The sequence below is a fragment of the Bombus pyrosoma genome, linkage group LG14 (genome assembly GCF_014825855.1).
Source record: "Bombus pyrosoma isolate SC7728 linkage group LG14, ASM1482585v1, whole genome shotgun sequence".
In the NCBI taxonomy this organism is placed as follows: Eukaryota; Metazoa; Arthropoda; class Insecta; order Hymenoptera; family Apidae; genus Bombus; species Bombus pyrosoma.
Window position 1 is genome coordinate 5,124,988 of NC_057783.1, and position 22,132 is coordinate 5,147,119.

The 22,132-nt window shown below is 31.5% G+C and overlaps 5 protein-coding genes across 12 annotated transcripts; 2 read left to right on the top strand and 3 right to left on the bottom strand.

The window, feature by feature from the left end:
* The first annotated feature begins 107 nt into the window (after nt 1-107).
* Nucleotides 108-5,476, top strand: LOC122574612 (tyrosine--tRNA ligase, cytoplasmic). 2 transcript variants are annotated; one of them, XM_043742367.1, is made up of 15 exons: nt 108-522; nt 599-823; nt 890-1,076; nt 1,195-1,329; nt 1,407-1,602; nt 1,957-2,058; nt 2,160-2,281; nt 2,377-2,464; nt 3,408-3,813; nt 3,885-4,147; nt 4,224-4,439; nt 4,510-4,701; nt 4,783-5,047; nt 5,120-5,261; nt 5,341-5,476. In XM_043742367.1, exons 1-15 carry the CDS (start codon nt 254-256, stop codon nt 5,452-5,454), a joined length of 2,922 nt encoding a protein of 973 aa, XP_043598302.1. In that variant the 5' UTR covers nt 108-253; the 3' UTR covers nt 5,455-5,476. The 2 variants fall into 2 exon arrangements, with proteins under 2 accessions (XP_043598302.1, XP_043598301.1); XM_043742366.1 differs by lacking the exons at nt 108-522; nt 599-823; nt 890-1,076; ... (3 more) ...; nt 2,160-2,281; nt 2,377-2,464 and adding an exon at nt 2,864-3,019 and having other exon boundaries at nt 3,427-3,813.
* On the top strand, nt 5,347-18,937 carry LOC122574617. 5 transcript variants are annotated; one of them, XM_043742377.1, is made up of 5 exons: nt 5,347-5,473; nt 14,095-14,328; nt 16,119-16,360; nt 16,567-16,950; nt 17,641-18,936. In XM_043742377.1, the coding sequence occupies exons 3-5, from the start codon at nt 16,121-16,123 to the stop codon at nt 18,394-18,396; spliced, it is 1,380 nt and encodes a 459-aa protein (XP_043598312.1). In that variant the 5' UTR covers nt 5,347-5,473; nt 14,095-14,328; nt 16,119-16,120; the 3' UTR covers nt 18,397-18,936. The 5 variants fall into 5 exon arrangements, with proteins under 5 accessions (XP_043598312.1, XP_043598315.1, XP_043598313.1 ...); XM_043742378.1 differs by lacking the exon at nt 5,347-5,473 and adding an exon at nt 13,766-13,822; XM_043742380.1 differs by lacking the exon at nt 14,095-14,328 and having other exon boundaries at nt 5,349-5,473; nt 17,641-18,937.
* On the bottom strand, nt 5,616-8,058 carry LOC122574631 (tachykinin-like peptides receptor 86C). Its single transcript, XM_043742403.1, has 5 exons — nt 7,174-8,058; nt 6,687-7,096; nt 6,385-6,610; nt 6,098-6,300; nt 5,616-6,021 (listed from the first exon to the last, which is right to left on the bottom strand). The coding sequence occupies exons 1-5, from the start codon at nt 7,270-7,272 to the stop codon at nt 5,754-5,756; spliced, it is 1,206 nt and encodes a 401-aa protein (XP_043598338.1). The 5' UTR covers nt 7,273-8,058; the 3' UTR covers nt 5,616-5,753.
* LOC122574606 (zinc finger protein 135-like) lies at nt 8,527-12,109 on the bottom strand. 2 transcript variants are annotated; one of them, XM_043742350.1, is made up of 7 exons: nt 11,137-12,109; nt 10,963-11,065; nt 10,569-10,879; nt 10,118-10,486; nt 9,642-9,996; nt 9,245-9,552; nt 8,527-9,165 (listed from the first exon to the last, which is right to left on the bottom strand). In XM_043742350.1, the coding sequence occupies exons 1-7, from the start codon at nt 11,395-11,397 to the stop codon at nt 8,614-8,616; spliced, it is 2,259 nt and encodes a 752-aa protein (XP_043598285.1). In that variant the 5' UTR covers nt 11,398-12,109; the 3' UTR covers nt 8,527-8,613. The 2 variants fall into 2 exon arrangements, with proteins under 2 accessions (XP_043598285.1, XP_043598284.1); XM_043742349.1 differs by having other exon boundaries at nt 10,569-10,891; nt 11,137-12,100.
* LOC122574626 (thioredoxin domain-containing protein 15) lies at nt 12,233-13,685 on the bottom strand. Of its 2 annotated transcripts, none has more exons than XM_043742396.1 (4): nt 13,424-13,685; nt 13,141-13,343; nt 12,840-13,066; nt 12,233-12,757 (listed from the first exon to the last, which is right to left on the bottom strand). In XM_043742396.1, the coding sequence occupies exons 1-4, from the start codon at nt 13,467-13,469 to the stop codon at nt 12,403-12,405; spliced, it is 831 nt and encodes a 276-aa protein (XP_043598331.1). In that variant the 5' UTR covers nt 13,470-13,685; the 3' UTR covers nt 12,233-12,402. The 2 variants fall into 2 exon arrangements, with proteins under 2 accessions (XP_043598331.1, XP_043598330.1); XM_043742395.1 differs by having other exon boundaries at nt 13,141-13,355; nt 13,424-13,684.
* Nucleotides 18,938-22,132: the final 3,195 nt, after the last annotated feature.

Genomic DNA, 22,132 nt, shown 5'->3' on the forward strand with positions numbered 1-22,132 from the left:
GATTTACCAATTGAAAATTCAGGGATCCAATCTCGAATATCAAATAGTTTACATAAAATTTCTTCTGTATTCGACATGTTAACTTTTTTTATATTTCAATTTCTTTTATTGAAAAAAAAAAGAGATAGAAGTAAGCTATTATCTTTTGTCTACATTTGGATTTGAAAGTAACTTCTCTATAAAGATACATTAAAGTTGCAGAAATCATATTATATCATTGCACTACGCGTTACTTTGTTAAAAGGATTATGAAATGAAGATTAAACGAGGAGTACCAAAGAGATTGTTAGACATCCATATCTGTGAACTACCAAAAACATCCGACAGTAATTTACCTAAATTACCGCCAAATGCAAGATTTTATACCCGCTGGAAACGAAGCTTTCAGAAAATTTTTCTTGTTTCTGTGGATCATCCGTTAACACGAAATTTCTTACGCAGTCTAGCTGCGATTGCTTTTGAAAAGAGAAGACATGGACGTTCTTTAACATGGTGGGTAATACATCCCTGTAGTGACTTAAGGTAATTTCAATTTTTCAAATAGTTTTATTAAAATTGCGATGAAATGCAATCGTAACGTGTATTTATATTTATGTAGATATTATTGGGACCTTCTAATGACATTTACATACCTGTACATGTTCATTATGGTACCATACATTTTGGCGTTTCAGAGAGTAGCTAAAAGTTCTAGTACAGAAAGTTGGGATCCAGTGCATCCTGCATACATCATCTGCATATTTGATATTGTACTTAATTTTATAACAGGTTTCAAATCACAAGATGGTCATGAAATTTTTCTAGATCCAGTTTTAATAATCCGGTAATCCATTAAGATTCTTTTTTTTATTATAATCAACGAAATACTAAAACTATTGTTTTTATATAGGCATTACGTGAAAGGATATTTTTTTATCGATTTTATATCGTCGGTTCCATACATTTGGTTTTATAAAGATCGTATTTTACCTCCTGGACCCAATTCAAATTCTATTTTACTAATTCCTGAAATTTTGCCGCTTATAAAAATTGCACGTATTTATACATTACGTTTTTACGTGCGACAAATTATTGCAGTAAGAAATAGTCATAAGAGTGAACAATACTTTGCACAAGAGAAAGAAAAAATATATATATGTGTGTGTGTGTATTATCTAATTATTATGTTGATACATAAAGAGAAATATCTTTCAGAATTTTGCAATTTCTCACGCTGAAGAGAAGTCCATCTGGTTAGCGTTTTTGGTACTGTTAATATTTCATTGGTGTAGCTGTATAACACACATCTTTCCATTTATTATTACACATATAACTGGCGTTACTAAAGAGGTATAAATTCATTTTTACTTTAAGCTTACTTTAACTCTTCAATGACTGATTTATTATAGAATTACAATCTATTACAGAATTCAGATATGTTTCTGATTACTACCGGATTGTACAAGAAATCCGACTTTGATATTTATCTGACATATTATCACATAGGTATGAGCAATTTCTTTGCATCAAGTTTCATAGAGTTCCATTCCTTGGGTAAATCGGATACAATAATACGTTGTATCTTATTGTTGTTTGGAAAAGGATGTACAATATATTTTATGGGTAATCCTTTTTTTAACATAATTAATTTTTAATTATGCATTGAGAACAAATGTCTAATCGTTTTTCATATTATAACAGTCATAGTTTTACAATTAGTTCAATCAGCTGCAGAACCAGAATTAAAATATCAACGAATTATGCACCAAGTGAAAGAATATATTCACGAAAAGAAGCTTCCAGAGAATCTTAAGAAAAAGCTTATTGCTTATTATGAGTATCGTTTTCAGGGCAGTTATTTTAAAGAGAATGCTATATCCCGAACTTTATCAAGTTAATATACATACATACATATAGCTTGTATTATAGTTTGTATATAGCTTGTATTTCATTTGCTATTTGCATTTACATATTTAGATCATTTGAATCAAGAAATCATGATCCACGGTAGCCGCGGATTAGTAGATATAGCGACCATTTTACATTCTTTACCACGCGGCATTATTGGAAATTTAATGGGTAAGATATAGAAAAAATATATACATATGTATGTTTTTTTATTTGTGTGTTTATTTTGAAAGTTGTTTGGTTTTCTTTTATGATTATAATAATCTTTATAGGAATTTTAAAACCGGTTATTTATCTCAACGAAGATATCATATATAAAAGTAAAACTGATGGTGACTGTATGTACTTTATAGTCAGTGGAACCGTTGCCCTTATTACATTCAATGGAAAAGAAGTATATAAAATTCAGTATTGACATAGATTATGAAAAGTCGTTTTTCTTCCATATGACAGATACATAAAGAAAAACTGTTAATTTTTTTTCGTAAGATATGTCACGAGAAGGATGGAGGTTATTTCGGTGAAGCAGCTTTAATATATCCCGATCGAAGAAGATTAGAAAGTGCAATTGCGTTAGAAGTATGTGAATTACTGCGCTTAGATCGCCGTGATTTCAAACGTATGTTTACTGTAACATCAACTTTTTATAAGAGATTGGAAAAGGTTGCTAAGGAAAGATATGAATTCATTACTAAATTAGGTATTAGTAGTAAAGATGTTAGTTTGGAACCAAGTACGCCAAAACAAAGCAATAAAACTAATCAGGAGAAAGAAGATATAAATATTTAGGTTGATAATTAGGATAATAATATTGAGAGAAAATGACAATAAAGAAAATTGAAATATTAAATTAATCGTTTAAATATTATACATTTTTGCTGTTTATTGTATTACATTTAATGTCATTTCAATATTAAAAAGAAATAAATGATGTAACATTATCGCGAATTTACAAGTTGCATTTGCCTATATATCATACACATATTAAAGAGTAGGGTACAACCTACTTCTTATACATATGTCGAGTGTCAGTGTCAGTCGCACTCGCATTCAGTTCCATGCGTTCGACTTATCAGCTCTTTCCAGTTTTGCAAGTCGCGAAATTTTGGTACTTTAGCAGAAGTTACGCGATGTAATTAATTTAATTGTAATATTAGAACATATAGGTTATAATAAGTAGATAAATTGTTTTTTAATTTTTATTTTTAATTAATTCATTCCGAATAGTTGTAAAATAAGTAATTAGAATTATCTATCAGTATCAGGTTATACTGTTGGTATTAGTTTGTTGTACTTTACTTAATACTTAATACTGATCTTGTAATGATTATGTCTGATTATGTAATGTCGAAATGAAATCAATATTATTGAAATTAAACTTGTAATAAAATATTACGAGGTTAAATCTAAGAATTTGACGTGTTGTACACGTGGCCAAACACGTGTGTTATTTTACTTAATTGTTATTATTGTTGTTGGCAGTGTTATCTTAAATTATGTTGATGTAATTTTAATATTTTAATTTCGTATTTTATTTAGAGCAACAAACATGGTCGAATTAAAATGGGAGGAGAAGTATGAATTCATTACCAGAAACTTAGCTGAGTGGCTTGGTGATGAGAAACTTAAAAGTATTCTCAAACAACGAGATTTGAAGCTTTATTGGGGTACTGCTACAACTGGTAAACCTCATATTGGCTACTTTACACCAATATCTAAAATAGCAGATTTCTTAAAATCTGGTGCAGAGGTTACTGTATTATTTGCTGATCTTCATGCGTATTTGGATAACATGAAAGCACCATGGGAACTTTTAGAACTTCGTACTCAATATTATGAAATAATAATCAAAGCTATGCTTAGGTCTATAGATGTACCTTTGGAAAAGTTGAAATTTGTTAAAGGAACAGATTATCAGTTATCTAAGTAAGTAATCATATATAATTTGCTATGATCATGCTATATTAATCATTTTTTATTAATCAAATATATTATAGGGAATATACATTAGATGTGTATCGTTTAAGTTCTGTTGTAACTGAGCATGATGCAAAAAAAGCAGGTGCTGAAGTAGTTAAACAAGTTGCAAACCCTTTGCTCTCTGGATTGTTGTATCCAGGTTTGCAAGCTTTAGATGAACATTATTTGGAAGTTGATGCTCAATTTGGTGGGTTAGATCAAAGAAAGATCTTCACCTTCTCAGAAAAATATTTGCCATTGCTTGGATATGAAAAACGTATCCATTTAATGAATCCAATGAGTATGTATGCAATATAAAACCATTAAATATAACAACTTTAAGATTACTGTATACAATATATAAAATTGTATTTTAGTCCCTGGCTTGGCAGGATCAAAAATGTCTTCTTCTGAAGAAGATTCAAAGATTGATTTATTGGATAATGCTGCAGCTATTAAAAAGAAATTAAAAAAAGCATTTTGTGAACCTGGTAATGTGAATGATAATGGAGTTCTTTCGTTTGCTAAACATGTAATATACCCTTTATTAAAAGAAGGAGAAACCTTTAATATACAAAGGACAGCTGAATTTGGTTTGTGTAACTTTTATTATTCTTGGAATTTTTAGTAAATTTATTGTAATATAAATTTTATTGTTTTTAGGTGGAGATATATCATTTGATACGTTTGAGGATCTAGAGAATGCCTTTGCTAAAGAAGAAATACATCCTGGAGATTTGAAAAGTGCGGTTGAGGTTTATATTAATAGACTTTTAGATCCAATTAGGAAAGAATTTGAAGCAGATCCAAAATTAAAAAGTTTGTTGAGTAAAGCATATCCTCCACAAAAATCAAGTAATACTTTTTATATGAAATATGAACATTAAGCAAATTATAAATTTATATGATATTATAATGTTTATATCAAACATCTAGAAGTGGTAGAGGAATTAACACCAGCTCGGTTAGACATCAGAATTGGAAAAATAGTTGAAGTATCAAAACATCCTGATGCTGATTCACTTTATATAGAAAAAATTGATATTGGAGAAGCTAGTGGACCTCGTACAATAATCAGTGGACTTGTAAATTATGTACCCATAGAAGAGATGCAAGACAGAATGGTAGTTATCCTTGCAAACTTGAAACCAGCAAATTTAAGAGGTGTCCAATCTCATGGAATGGTTTTATGTGCTTCTGTGTATGTTTCAGTTGAATCAATAAATTTCTTTTATTACATAAATAATTTCTCTAATCATAATTTAATATGTAGGGATGAACCAGTAAGGCGAGTTGAACCATTGAGACCTCCACTTGATAGTAAACCAGGTGAAAAAGTCATTGTTGATGGATACGAAGATGGATCGCCAGACGATGTACTTAATCCAAAGAAAAAAGTGTGGGAAAAATTACAGGTATGTTTATTATTTTTTATTTAATAAAGTAAAAAGGATTATATATTTTTAAATTACCAGAATTTAATTCTCTATACAGGTTGATCTTGTAGTAAATGGTAGTGGAGAGGCATCTTGGAGTGGGAACGTTTTACTTACTGCCAGTGGTGGAAAACTTACAGCTGACAGTCTTAAAAATGTAGCGATTAAATAATAATACTTCAGATGTCTAGGTATACATGCATTTTTATTTTCTACTTGTGCAAAAATAGATTGAATCTCGATTGGATCGAGAAGTGCTTCATATTTAAAACTGCCATTTTTACTTCGTTTAACTGTTTGCATTACTATTTTATATTTTTGAAATGTAAGTATGCAACACAAGAATAGATAAAAAGTGCATCCGTGTAAGGGATTTGATATATTAGATGCTGCTCATCATATCCTTGTTATATTTCTCAATAAAATATATAAGGCATATCGAAATTAAAGTAGATTGATTTCTAAATTTACTTATATAGTAGTTGATGAAATATTCGGTATTGTATCTCTGTCATTATAATTTGTTCGTACACAAGGAGATCGTGGTCTTAGATCATGGAAATTCTGTGCCTTTAATTGTGAAACATTGCACGATTTCGATTTTCGTTCTTTCTTCTTGTGGATTAACCAAGATGTAGCTGGGCACAATGCTAATTCCTTTCTTAGTGAACTACTACTACAACCATATAATAAAGGATTTATTGCTGCGTTAAGCAGTATTAAATATCTACTAATATACCTATAAAAATTTATACATATATTACACGCTACACTGAAGGAATATTTTATTAATGAAATGATTTTGAAATAATTACCATAATGGGTACATAGATTCTGCTTGTCCTGTTTTAGGCGTTTCTTCCAATAACTGTGCCCTTTGAATTATTAACACAGTAAATGGTACACGGCATACAATGAATGCTAGAACTATTAATGCCAATACTCGTGCTACTCTTCTTTTATATTTTACTACAATAGGATACTTACTTCTCAGAGCTTGTGATTCATAGCGATCTAACTAGAAATTGAAAATAAAATATGGAGTTTTATGTATATTTTTATATTACATGTAAGGAAGATTAAATATTTATTATTTAAACACTTTTATAAGAATGGCTGAGTAACATATTGCCATAATAGCCAATGGTGCCCAAACGCTTAAACTGGCAAAGATATGCCAATAAGGGTAGACAAGCACAGTGTCTTCAGTACAATACGTTTCTAAATAATTTTTCCATTGTCTTTCGTAGTAATGTCGAAAATAGATTAAAGGGATAGCAACAGATATTCCACAAATCCAAGTAGAGAAAAGTAAAATATGCATCATCCTTCAATAAAGAAATATAAAAATATATACAATTTCTCGTATAAATTTTTGATATTATTAGTACTTCGTTTTATCACCTTCTTGATAATTTTCCCGAGCAATTAAGAACAATAGCCGAAACGCGATCATAACTGATTGCACTCAAGTTAAAAACTGCAACTAATGTTAAAGCATGCACTAATGCCCCATCCGTTCGACAGCCAATATCTCCCAAAATATAATTTTGGAACAGATCAATGCAAAGAAACATCCACGGACAAATCAAACACGTACCAAAATCTGCGATACACATGTTCACAATCAAGAGATTTGTCGTAGTGCGTAATGATCTTTCTTTGAGCACCACATAGATTAATCCACCGTTAGCTAAGGACCCAATGATGATAATTGGTAAAACACTGATGATTTTTCCGATTAATTCCAATGTAGGTCGTATTTCCCAAATTTCTGAAGGAAACATATGCTTACTAGTGTCGACATTTTCCCACTAAGAATTTATATATTTATCAATTACACTGATAGTGAATATAATAACAGGATGATTTTTTAAACACAAAATCATACTTCCGACTTGGTAGTTATAAACTCATAGATATTCTTCATATGATAATTCCACTGTATGTCTAATATGCAAGTCTTATTCAAAAGATGTAAAAAATCCATGTCATTTAATATACTAAGGTATAAGAACTATATGAATTCTAATAAGGTACTGAGGGTTTAATCATAATTCCAAGAGTTTAATCTAAATGCAACAGATGGTACATTAACATTAAGAGCAAGCTTGTTTATTTAGCTCTTTAGTAAGATCCAAAATATGTCATGTTGGTTCAGACTAATTTCCGATAAATTCTAATGTTTAAAAGAATATTTTCTTTTTGTGAAAAATAATGACTATTTATCGCCTGATCCATATTTCGATTTATAATCGTATTTTATTTGCTTGTGAAGATGTACATATAAGTACACGCGAATTTTATATAAATATCTCTATAATGATGCGCGATAGATTTTTTATGTATATAAATTAATTCATCTTTTTGCTTATTTACAAGCATATAAATTTGGCACACTTAAATAAAGATATCTCGTATAACATTTTATGTAATTGCGTAACAATATATAATATAATGAAGAACATTGTATTATATATTTCTTATTATACTTTCTATATAGTTTGTACTTGATAGATTATTTTCTAGTCAGTCACATCTAGAATTATCTAGATAAACGTTACGATTCTTAACTTTTTTTATAGAAAAAATACATAAAAGTAGGCTAGTACGATTTAATTGTGCAAATAATTCTACTTAATTTTCGATAGTAAAAGAATAAAAGTAATTGAAATTATTAATCTTTACATAAGATATTTTTACAAATACATTTATATTTCTTGTTACAAATTTTAACATCATTAGAACTTAAATTAATTCTAAAATTAATCTTTGATCTTCTCTTTCCCTCTCTCTCATCAGATTTTTATTCTTTTATAGTTAAAATAAAGTAATATTTTTTAACCTTTTTATTATATGTTTTCTTATATAGCTAATAAATAACAATGAAAATAAAAATTAAGAAAGGTCTGAAGTATTGAACACAACTAATAATGGAACTGAATTGTTAAAATATATCATAAATTAAATAATATAGATTTTTTTTACTTTGATATATTAAACAGGCATAATAAAACTAGTCTCTCATACAATCGTTATTCGTATTTAACAAGTTCTATCCACACAATACCACCAAGGATATACAAATTCATAGCATGCTATTTACAAATGAATATTACCACATTTAGTCACAGCAGCAGTTCATATGAGAATGTCATTTGTTCATAAAAATTAAAATTTTATAATATTCAATGCATGAATACAAATTTTGCTGATATTCTTTGAACACTACAGAAAATACGTATTTATCCGTCACTATCCTTTTTTTTGCTATATTGAATAATGTTAAACTACAATTTTTGTAACAAACATCTGACTAGTTTTCGTAGTCTCATTCTGTGTCATCAGCTTCTGATGATTGCGCAACGGGTAACGGTGACGGAATAACTAGTTCATCATCCTCAACCTCTTCTTCTGCAAGTAAAAAATCTTCTCCTTCATGAATTTCTTCTTCTCTTACCGGCTCCGGTGGAGCTATCACATCTTGACCATGTTGTTTCAAATGATCTTTCAATGCAAATGCTCTACCATAGGATGCACCACAAATATAACAACTGAATTTTAGATTATTGTCTTTTTTGTGAGTTTGTATATGAGCACGCGCGGCGTATAAGGAAGCAAATGGACGGGAACACTCAGTACATCGAAATGGTTTAGTGTGGCTGTTTTTGTGTCCTGCTAATTGAACACGTGTTTTGAAAGTTTTTGGACAATAAGGGCACGTGTAAGCACGTTCTTCCCCGTGTGTAAGTAAATGATGATTGTACACAGAAGAAGCTTTAAATCTTTTACCACAATGTTGGCATCCATATGGTCTGACACCAGTGTGAGTTCTCATGTGTAAAGTCAGACAATAAGAAACACGAAAAGTTTTACCGCAAACCTAAGAAATAATAAAGTATTTGTATAGTACTATAATAGAAATTACAACATCTTAATTATATTACTTATACTATGCTTACTTCACACGCGTGTGGCTTTTCTCCGGTATGAATACGTTCATGTTTTACTTTCTCGTGAGGTCTTGTAAATCTTCGACCACAATGTTGACACTGATAAGGCTTTTGACTTTCTGCGGGTTCGGCAGTTGTAGCTGTTTCAGTAGTAGGTGGTGTTGGCGAGTGTGGTTGGCTTAGTTCTGTATGTACTGCGGCATGCATTGCTAAGCTATCAGCAGAATCGAATTTTCTATTGCATACAGTACATGTTACAGAGTCACCAGAATGTAATGCCATGTGTGCTTCTTTGTATGATTCCGCTAACGTTTTACCTATGAACAATTAACAGTTGACTAAATGCAAATGTGTTTTAAGATGAAAAAACCAATTATATTCTTAAACTAAATATTCAAAATATTACCACACTCGGGACACGTAAATGTTGCACTAGGTGTTCCTTCGGGTGCATCAACGTGCCTTGCTCTGACCGGTGCGTGCATTCGAGAATGCAAGCGCAAGCTTTTGTGCGAACAAAATTCTGTACCACAAGTTTCGCATATGAAAGTTTTTTGATTTGGATCAGGTTCACCTTCGTGTACCTTTGCATGTAGTTGTAATGCTTTCGGTGTTGCGAAAGTTTGGTCACAACTATCGCAACGATTATTGCCGTGAAGACATGCATGCACTCGGAAGTTTCCTAATTTGGAGAACTGCTGAAGGCACTGATTACATCTATACATTCTCATTGGTGCTGCAGCTAATCTTTTTTCTCGTACCTATAATCAATATATATATATATATATACATTTTTATATATATTACACATACATATACATTTATATATATAAATATATATATATTTTTTATAATATAAAAAGAAATAGATGTTTGTCATACTTTCACTCCTTCTACATTGGAAAAGAACTTTTCAATCATTGGTGCTTTAGTAGATTGAAGTGATGTTTGTGCTGGAGTTCTATCCCAGAATCTTTCTATTTGTACTACTTTTCTTGTATATAATCTTCCTTCACTATCTACGCATTCTTCTGTACGCAGAGTATTCATACTCTGTCTTTGTCTAGTATTGATTACATTTCCTGATTCTGAATGTAAGGTGTTAGTTGCAGGTACTGTAGGTATATCGTCTAACTGATCAGCTATTTCAAGTAATACTTCTTGTCCATCATGAAATTGTTTTATATGTTCCACAACAGAATTAAAGCTCATATCACAACTAGTACAACTATAAACTGCTTCTGGTTCTATCTATAATAATTAAATATTCTCTCTATTATACAATTTATTCAATTGTATATATGCTAATAAATAATGCCTTCCTTGTTTATACCTCACAAAGTTCTTGTTTAACATGTAGAAGTCCATCTTCATCTAATTCACCTACATCATTTATATGATCCATATTTATCAGAGTACCAGTTTCTCCATCTAAAAGTTCTGACCCATCAGGTAAAATAGTAATTACATTTTTATTTCTGTTTTTATCATCTGTCTCTGAAGTGGTTGAAATTGTTACTAGTTGATCCTGGGATAAAGATTTCTCTTCTGCTTTGTTTGTGATATTAGGAACTTTTTCTGTAATCTTAAATTCCAGAGAATTTTGCTCCATTTGTGTCTCTTCAGTTTCCATCTTCTCTACGACTTTAATATCTCCTGATATTTTTATTAGAAACAATAATCAAATAAATATAATTAACATAGTTTAAATTAAAATTTCTACACACCATTTTCATCAACTTGTATAGTTTGAGGTCCTCCAACTATCATAATTCCACTATCATTTACAGTTGCTAGAAAACTTTGATCTATCCCTTCGACATTTGTGTCCTAAAATTAAAATTATTAAGCAAACATTAAAACACATATAGTTATAAAAAAAAGTTTTACTTGGTGCCAACCATTAGCACTTCTGTGTCCGGTTGAGATTCTTGTTGAGTTTCTTCTTTAGGCTCATACTTTGATTCAGATGATGCCTCTGATTCAACGCTTTGTCCACATCGATCCAAATGTTGAATGAGTGCCATTACTGAGTCAGATCTCTGCGAACAACTAGGACAGTATAGGTTGTCCGTCATGCTTAATAAATGGTACTTTAATGACTGTGGATTGTTAAACGTTTCACCGCAGCACATCGGGCAAATGAGATTCAACGAGCCCATTATTTTTATCGTTTTACTGCCAACCTCGTAGAGGGTCTTTGTTGACCTTAACCTGACCCTCTACTCCTTTTACAAACTTAACTGGTTCTTTTTTCGTTCGCCTATCCCTATCCTTAATTAAAAAATAAAGCCGGCTTCTCGTTAAGAACCTAACCTGACGATGAATCACAAAAATCAGTAAAATCTCTTAATTGTGTCCGGATACAGAATAATGTCATGATGTTTCTTCAGGAGACTTGATTTTCCATAGGATGTTTACTCAAGTATGATGAATTATATTACATAAAAATAAACAGCATCTCTTTCTTATAATAACAGCGATAACAAAACTCATTAGAGACGAACTTCAGCGCAAACAAATGCCGCACACAACAATCATGAAGTTAGGGATGTGATAAGTGAATCGCGAAGTCGGCCATTACATGCGAGTTTCAGTATAGAACTATCGAAGTCAAATTCAAGCTTTATCATATACAACATAATAATTGTCTCACTGCAACACGAATTATCATAATATCGTTGTATTTCCTATTTTGAGAATGTCAGACCATTTGCAATTGTAGACATATGTTAAAACAATTGAAAACTGTTGGAAATAAATTAGATGCTCAATTGACAAAAGGCGCGCGGTGTGTTCAGGTTCCGTTTGAACTTCACAATTACGAAACTTCCCGTAGCTTATTTTATAATTTTTATTATCACTAAAAATTAAGTTTTGCAATATTTTTATTATAGTATATAAATTGATCGTAATGTATATTACTCATGTGCAAAATGCAAAATTTGTAACATAGATAATTTTATGAATATTGGAGGAAGATAAAAGAATTGTTAATTACGTGTTTTTTTTAAATAATATACATTTTACTTATTTATCGAAGTATATTTACATTCTTTTAACATTTTTACCGCATAGAATATCATGCGAATTAATAATAAGATCTTATGTTTGTATCTCATGACGTAATTTCTTGTATGGAATATAAGATAGTCCCTTTTTATATTCTAATCAGCATGCTCGTGTTGAGCATTACTTTCACGCCATGTATTTTGAATTAATTCTACAAACTGTTGCCACCACCTGCTTTGAGATGTGAAGTATAAAGCACATGCAGTAATGAAGATCCATGAAAGGACTAGACAATAATCCGTCCCAGCAGAAGGTGTACTAGAAACAGGACCAGCAAAATCCAAAGATGTAACATATAATGACCCATTTGGTTGTAAATTAGTTATTTGTGTTATAAATCTTGCAAAAGCTTCCAATGTATAAACAGTGTAATTAAATTTTGCTACAGGTTTTCCATTGTGAACAAGCATTAATGTTGGGACTCCAACAATTCCATATTGAGCATTAAAACTAAAAACATGGAAAACGCAAAATGTTTATGTACTTCTTTTAATCATATAAATAAATTGTTTTACTTTATTGTACTTATTACTTTTGGTATTTAATTGCATCTAATGCCACTGCCTTAATATGTGGAAATGAACGTGGTAATGCATTAAAGTGCGGTGCAGCTTGACTACTGAATATACTCCATCTAGCATAAAATAATACTATTACACATGTTCCTGGTAGAAGTCTGCCTTCTTTATCATTTCTACTTTTGTTTGATGGTCCAGGTTCTAAGATTAATAATTTCATTAATCTGGTTGCATTAACAATCTGAAATAGTTAATACTTGTAATTTATTCTCTTCCATTTTAAATTTAACATTCTCAAATATTTTATTATGTTACTTCTACTGGTCCATAGACTTTATCCGTTAGGCAATTGACTTTAGTCACATTAGCAGTTGAATTGTTTATTGTCACGTTCGCTTCAATAACTTTATTCTCTTCTTCATATTTGATGTTTCCCGTATCAGGTTCAGGTTCTTGATCAGAATTTTTGAACGAAATTACTTCTAGCATCTCACATTTGTCCATTCGTGCGAAAACACCTATTACATGAACTAAGCAGATAGGGAAGATTGAAATTGTATTATGATAGAAAGTGCAATAAAATATATGAATATCTCACCTAAAATTATAATAAGTAAACACAAATTCCTTTGAGAAAAAAACATTTTATGTACATAACCTAGAAAACTGTTCGTGTGTTTCTGTTAGGAATTTGAAGGTGATTCAATTCACAAGTGACTTGGACGTTTTCCTATAAACACATGATATCTAACGAATGTTCGTAATTGCAGCATAATTCGCACTATCACACACGTAATAAGCAAGTTGATGCATCATGTTTACTTCCATTCGCAATTAAGAAATAGAGGGATACCGTGATAGACTGTTTGAGGTCGCATCGATCGCGTATCCCTCAATTTCAATTTATCTATAATTCGCCCGATTAATTTCACTATAATCGCTTGAAGTGTGAAACATGAAATACAATCCGAAGTTATTTTTATGCTTTTGTATTAATGTAAGTTTGATATCTATAATCAGAATACGATATTATACAATATCAAACCGTAGATTTAAAAAATCGCAGGATCAATTTTTTAAAAATTTGAATAACATTTCAATTTAATTATATATATATATATATGTTAATATTTTTATTTATTATATTACATTGCATTAACATATGAATTTGTTTACATTATATTAAAGCGTGTAAACGCTTATTTATTTAAAGATCACCATGCCATAATTACTGATTCATTTGTGAATTATGAAATCGTTAATTTACAGAATAAATCTCACGCGATGCTGCGATCAAGCTCGTTGCTTTCGAATGTATTCCACGCACCACCGGAAGAAGAAAGAAAGAAAGACTTAAGAGTAGGAGTTGCCTCGCGTATCTAGCCACTTTCATTGTTATTCGATCTGCCTTACACCAAAGGTGCAAGCTGAGTACTCCCATCTCCTGAAGGAATAATCAGAAAATTTGTACGAAATTTTTCGTCATTTAATATCGAGTTTTCAGTAAGTACATACGTATATGTATAAATTTTAATTCATACTTCTCACTACTTTGACATGCACTATTTTAGCTGCTACTTTTCGCTGGTAACAATCAAAATATATACTTTCTTTCTTTTTTTACTTTATATTAGAGAGAAAATCTTTGCACTTTCCCTTACACTTTACTCTTACTCGATGTCATTTCATATTTATCGATATATAATTTTTTCAGAAATATTTAATAATTATCCCTATGTTAATTAATACAATAATATTATATATAATATTATATATTAATTACAGATAATAAAAATTACATTTGTCGTTGTATACTTTAACAATTTTATCTGATATAAAGAATATATCTGAGAACAAATCTGGATGAAAATAATTGTCTAAGTTTGTTCTATTTTTTTTTTTTGTACTGAATCTTTCTCTCTCTTTTTCTGGAACTGATCATTCATATAGATAATTAGAATTTACAATAATAGTATTCTCTAAAGTGTTCTAAAGTCTTCAAAGTTTTGTCAAAGACATATACAGCTTATGGCACAGGAACTAAGGTAGAAAAGATGATACTACGAAGATATGAATACTCCCTGGCAAAAAAATTGCAAAATCGACATTAGAGTGCCGGTTAACGGAGCGCGAAAGCACCAGCAGATGAAATCAACATCGAATCGCGCATTAGCATACAAAAATAGTAGTGCTGGCCTTATTCACCTTGCCAACCAAGATTCATACGTTCCGTCTAAACAATAAGATTTCGTACTTGAGATCCCGTAAAAAGGTTGCGTGTACCCGAATGAAACACTACGCCTACGTACACTACAGCGTTTCAATATCGGTCAATTAGGAAATTGAGAAACTCGTGTTGCATCTGTGCTGGGAAATCGTATTGTTTTTCGTGTTATAACATCGTCCACCATTTAACAACCTGTAAGACTGAAGCCAACGTGTTTTGTACGAAATGCTAAATAGCATTGATTTTGTATAAGATTTCCCAATTGGAACTTGGCAAAAGTGAAAATTGCATTTTTATGGATTAAGAATATTGCAGATATTGCTTTATTTCGTAGTATTTTTAAAAATTAGATATTACACAAAAGCGTTTGATAGCATTAAATTTGTGTAAGATTTTTTAGTCGCAAGTTTTGTGAAATATGTATTTTCACGAATTGATAACATTTTACAAAATTTCATAGATTTTTTTTATTTTATGGCATTTCTTTTTAACTAGATATTAAGAAAAAGATTGGAATACATTCTAGCGTTTTGGAATATCAGTGCGACTAATTCGATAGTTACTCGGAAGAATTAATAATAATCGGTGAATACAATAGAGGCAGTTCGCGTCCAAATTGTGTTTCCTGGTTTCACTCGATTGTCGCTGAAATAGACGGAAGGAAGACGCATTCATGCTCTGTTTCAGCGGCTCGAATTCACTGAGTTTCTACAGGATATACCTACTGAGATATTTTAATGATGCCACCACACGTAGATGCGCCTTGTTGCCTTTTTATGAGCCTTGAAAGTGTCATTGCAGTTGTCTTTATCACAGAAACGTAGAAAGGACAATGACCTGGCTACCCTTTCTCCTCGTTTAAATGCTAGATTTTTATCAGTTTTTGCCTTGAGTATTTTATGTTTTGGCAATCTGCAGATCTTTTTCTTCTTATTACGATTTACGGTTGCAGTCTTGTCATGTTGAAATTGAAATGTATGCAGTTATATTTATGTGACATTAAGATCGCATAGATGTTCGAAATTATTTTATAACCATGCTGCTTCACTTCTTCTGTCGTTTACAGAGATGGTGTCAGCCTTTAAGGTATCAGTGATTTTGCTACTGACATATTCATCGATCAGTTCTGCTCGTTCGAACATCGGCAATTGGGAAGCCTGCGGTGGAAGATTGGAACGTGCCCTAGATGCACTTCACAAAGACTCGAGCAGAAGGAAAGGACTTGAAGAGGAGGAAGCGGGAATGTTTTATCAACAAGAACTCCGTTCTGTACCACTTGAGATGTCAGTCTCCCGGATTGCTGTTAAAGTAATATTTATTACGTGAATTGCATTCAAATTTACATCAAAGATAGGAGTTTAAAACAAGTCTCGGATGGAAAATTGAATTTTTTCTTTAATAAATTATACACACAGAATAGTTGTCTGTTGAGATTTGTCAAAAGCTTTAAAGTTTATTATTAAAGAATAATTCTAAACATTAATTCCTTCTTAACATAGTTTTCTGCTGTTTAGTTGCCACAAGGTGCTAGAAACACCGGAAATCCATGGGCCAGGGTCGAAAAATGTATTTACGAGCCTAGCAACAATTCTCTGCAGACTCGGGTGATGTTTAATGATTTATCCGTCTCTGGGATAGTTTCGTTAATGCCACGGGATCATCAACCACCTATACCGGCTGAATCTTGTACGATGACTCTAAGATTGAGACGAGCAGGTGTTGATTTTTTAACAAGTCCAATCGCTCGTGGTAGAGGACAGATGCGCATTCGAACAGAGTCCAGCTTCTTAGAGCCCAGATTTGCTTCTATCTACGCTTACGGTTGTCGCCCTACGCGTTTAGACAAACAAATTAAAAGACAAGACAAGTGGCCTCCATTTTATCCACCTCGAGACGAGGTAATTCATTCATTTCGCTTCTAATAAGTAGACTGCGGATATTGAGGTATTTGTGGGAAACTTAAAAGTGCAAAAATATAGAGATTACATATAATACGTAACAACATATTGTTGCTTAGGTTCCATTTCTTTAATCTTTTTCATAAAACTATGACTTTGCGTAAATATCTGTACTCTATAGTAGCTTAAAAAGATACACGAACACTTATAGAAATCTTTTCTGAATATATTATTTGTGTTATAGGAAAAAATTTGAAATTTCATTAGCAACAAACTTTACCAACATAATCATAAAAGTGGTGCCTCATTTCACAGATAAAAAGAGAGAATGAAATTTTATAATATATTAAAAATACACATACAATATATCCATAAAAGTTTTCTATGATACAGTGGCTACAAAAATTATGGGTACATTCCCTTATTTTCCACTGGAGCGTTTTTTATCAAGTTCTACATTTCATCTTCATAATACCCAAGTCCTGTACTTATATGAAAGTACTACCAAATGATACAAAATTTAATATACTATGGACCTAATTAACCCTTTAGCATATAAATGCTATAATAAATACAATGATATGTAAATACTTTTTATAGCCATTGTAAGTGCTCAGGTATTGATAAGTTATCCTCTAACTAACTTTTAATTTCTGCTGTATTAAGAATAAAACATTTAACCTCTTGCAGTATGGGCTTCTGCCCCTAACATTGCACGATGATTATGAAGCAGCGGAACCACGTCAATTGGTGGGTGTTTCAAAAGAAGTAGATATCGTTATACCAAACGAAACTCGTCAGTCTCGTATCGTAAGCGCACCTCTTACGAAATTAGGAATATGGAGAAAAAACATTTGGCTTACTAAATCTCCACCAAGAGAAAAGCGAGCCCTGGTCGAATCTGACGTTGTCGTAAGTTCCTCGAGCGTTCGCCGCTTTCCAGGATCTTTCGAAAGTGGTGAGGAAGCCAGCAGTCATCCCATAAAGATATTACGATCTACGGAGACAATTACTCCCGAAGATTTCGCAACAGCATTGACCAGTAAACGGTCAAAAACCAACGAAACTGGCAATTGCACCGAACAACATCAAACGAGGCAAAGCAACTTGAACAATATAACGAAGATTCTTCCAAAAAATTTAGACGACAACAGCGAATCAAAGGCGAACGTTAAAAGAGAAAATAGCTATCACATAAGTGAAAACGATGCGCCGAAAGAAACCAGACATTTGTATATCGATGAAACGTTGGATAATATTTTCCCAATTGACTTAGAAAACGATAGTAGAAGTTGGCAATCGAAAGAACACGTCGCCAGAGAAATGGAAGATGTGTTTTTACGCGGTGCCAGTCAGGCTTTGACCAGATACATAGAGAAACAGCTACATCCTGCTATTAAAGAAACACTTATGATTTCCATGGGATATACTATCAGTTACGGATAACACGTTCTTTCCTTGATTGATTAGTACCAATTTGTTGTAATTCAATTTTTAGGAAATTTGTATAGTTATTGTAGGAATACGAGCAAAAAATCAGTGTCGTCGTTGTAATAACGTTAATTTCTAGTCTTTAATACTGATGTCTAGAAAAGTGAAATGATAAATATTTTATTAAAAAATTCTTTGTTTTTAAATAAATAAAGTTGGAAAGTTTGCTTTTTATGGTTAATACATGCATTTAGGATCAATTGTAAATGACAAATTATCGTAACTGTCCTTGATCCTTATTAGTCCTTCGTTTCTTTCTCTACAATTCTGAAAGTTAATTTAAATCTCAATTTCGTAATGAGATGTATTATTAACCAGAGCATAAAATAGCAAGGCAAGAATGGATAAAGCATTTGTTGCTTTGTAATTTAATTTCGTGATGTCCGATAAAACCTATTTTATCTAATAATAAATTAGTAGTTGCCTATACAAATATTGTATAAATTTATAGTTTAATTAATCTGATAAATATTGTGATTTATTTCAATTATTAATAATACAGAGAAAATGGACCTGAAAAATAAACTGAATTAAACAAATTAATTAATTGAAACTAGATTTAGGGATAGGTTGATTTATTACTTTACTACTGCATATCAGCTTTTCAAAGCAAACCTTAATATTTTCGAATACGATATATGTCATAGCATATTAGTTATATAATAAAAATAAGAAACACCATATTATATTTTATTTTACTATTGTACATTATTCTTAATGGTTTCCTTCTCGATGCGATATATGTTGTAAATAGTACATATTTTAGTATTTTTTATTTATTTTTTCTTTGTAGACCTTTGTTAATATTATATAAATATCCATATTGTAAAAAAGTTGACTAATTATCAATTATATTGGATATTACGATATACACGATAGATTTTCTCAACATTACTAGATAAAATAGATTTTTGAAAGGAATTCCACACTTTCATCATCAATCATAATTCTGCCCATTTCCTCCGTACAGTCCATTTTTGTCGCGCGCTGTGCTCTTTGTTTCTACTATTGTATCGTCTGTTTTGTCTCTATTGTGCGTCTTTGTTGCACACTGTAGCCCTCTCTTTCTATCGGCGCTCCTATTGTTTGTCCTTGTCGTACATTATCACCCTCCTTATCTGCGATCAAGGCATGTGCTGTAATCTATTATATAGCGAAGGAACTGAAACTTGGAGCGTTATATGGTAGATGGCACCCCATGGCTTGTCCAACCCATATTTTAGATCAAGTAGCTCAAGTTTTGTCTTCGGATATGCCATGTCCCGCCATCTATTACATATCAAAGGAACTATAAATTAGGGTTTATTTAGGTTTTTGGATAGATGGCATCACATGGCTTATCCAACACACGTTTCAGATCATGACTCCAGTTTTGTGTTCGGACATGCCACGTTTTGCCATCTATCCAGAAATGCTCCAAGTTTCAGTTCCTTCACTACCTAATAGATGGCAGTACATGACGACCGCAGACAGGAAGGGTGATAGCGTGCGACAAGAACAAACGATAGGAGTGGCGATAGAAAGACATCGTCACAGTATTCGACAAAGACAGAGGGTACGATTGATAATAGATGCAGAAGGGTTGATGTGTCACATGACAAATATAGACGATATGACTACTGACTAAGATGGAAGACGGAGGTTGTTTGATTAATTTATATAGATTTTTGTGAATGTTTCTGGAAATTTTTCGTATTTCTAAATATTTTGTATTAGTTATAAACATTTACTTGTTTATTCCCACTTTGGATGTTCATTTACATCCAACATGTAAACAAAAATATATTTCGAAATTTTTGTATGTTCCCTTATTCTAATTTGTGAACATGGCGAGGATGAGGGCTTAGAATGACGACAGTTAAGAGCGAATGATAAAACAGGAGGATTCTCTTTGTGATATTGATTTCTTCAATGAAATTGTGAGAATATACAGTAATTTACATCAAATTTAGTTTTATTGATATAGTGTAACATATTACCCATAAGCTATGCTATATTAGATGGTATAACACTTTTAAATGTATATAATATTGTAGATATATTGTTTATATGGTTTATAATGATGTATATATTATGCGTGTGACAAAATATTATATACACGTAGACAATGTAATAGAAATAATATAATATAAAATTTACATTTATTTTACTTGAAACTATGTCATACTAGAATGTAGTGTTTGCGGATTGAAAGAACTCATAGGATCTTCTCGTTTCTTGAATTTTTCAATGATTCTTATGATTTTCCAATATTTTACGGATGAAGGGGGAGGTTTGGTGCCTTAGTGTATGCATTTATAGACAGTGTAACCTCCAGACAGGTACTTGTTTCAAACTGAACAAGTGACATTCGAGCCTAATAGGATCTAGGATAACAGAATCGGTGAAACGATTAGTCATGCTCAATCCAATTAATCATTCACAATCAAATCGTAAATTTTAATCTGTATAAATTATAATTTGTATGCTATTTACAAAATATTTTTAATGTCCGGTGTAAAGAACGCGCGTTTACCGACGCGTTTTTGGACCGGTGTAGACGAGCGGTTTGCATTAATTTGTCAATAGTTTTTGCACGAAATTACCTTTCCGATCAGTTGTATCATAATACAGTTGGAGTACAATAGAGTACATATTGTTATTTTACTTTACGCGTAAAATGTCTTGTCCTATACACCCTATTCGTAATGTCATAGAAACCGTTACTATACTGAATCGATAACGTTGCATGCGATTCGAAAATATTATGGGGGTAGAGTGACCTCTAAAACGAAAATGCGTTGAATGTCACGTCTATTCTGTACCTCGTCTGTGGCACTGGTGTGGACAAGGACAGATAGAGAAATTAGTTCATCTTTTCACCGCTATGTCACGATAGTATTTCATAAATCTCATAATAATTTCATGAAAACGAGATTACCATAACGATGAAAAAAGATATCGTGATATCACTAAAAATATATTTTTCTCAAATGCATAATCATTATCGAACATCGTTCGTCAAACTGTATCTGAATAGTCGCAATCTGTCGTGATATATATAATGAGGATCGAATGATTCTCTTATTATTACTGTATATGAATCTTTCAGAAGTCAGATTAATCAACTCTGTTTTTTGTTGATTTCTTATTTCCATTACATAAATAATCAATGTTTAATTTTCAAAAAATAAATGTAAATAAATTCTAAGGTGAACTTAGAAGGCAGTATCTGTAATATCATCGGTAGACTGCGAATTTTGATCCACTTAAAGAAAATTTAAAACTATAAAAATGCACAAAATATATATAATATAAAAAAATATATACAATATTCAAAATATGATACTCGTTGTAATACTTAGCGAATGAAACAAATCTCTACTTAGATTACACTTTATTAGTTGTGTTAGTAGACTAATCGTTACTTTTCTGTACCTTTCCATTTATACAGTTGATCAATGTGGTTTCTGAAGGGCTCATATATCAATGTGTATGTAGGTCCCTACAGAAGTGCAGAAAACGAATGGTGGCGGTGCTGAGGGGTGAGAACGTCGAGGTGCTGCTTTCACTCATATAGATCTAGCCTACAAATGTATACAGTAGTTGACTCTGGTCATAGATTAAGATTTCATTTAACTAGTTACAGAAAATCTTAAATATCCTTTTCCTTGATAGAAGACAAACGAGATACAAATACCTACACATATCT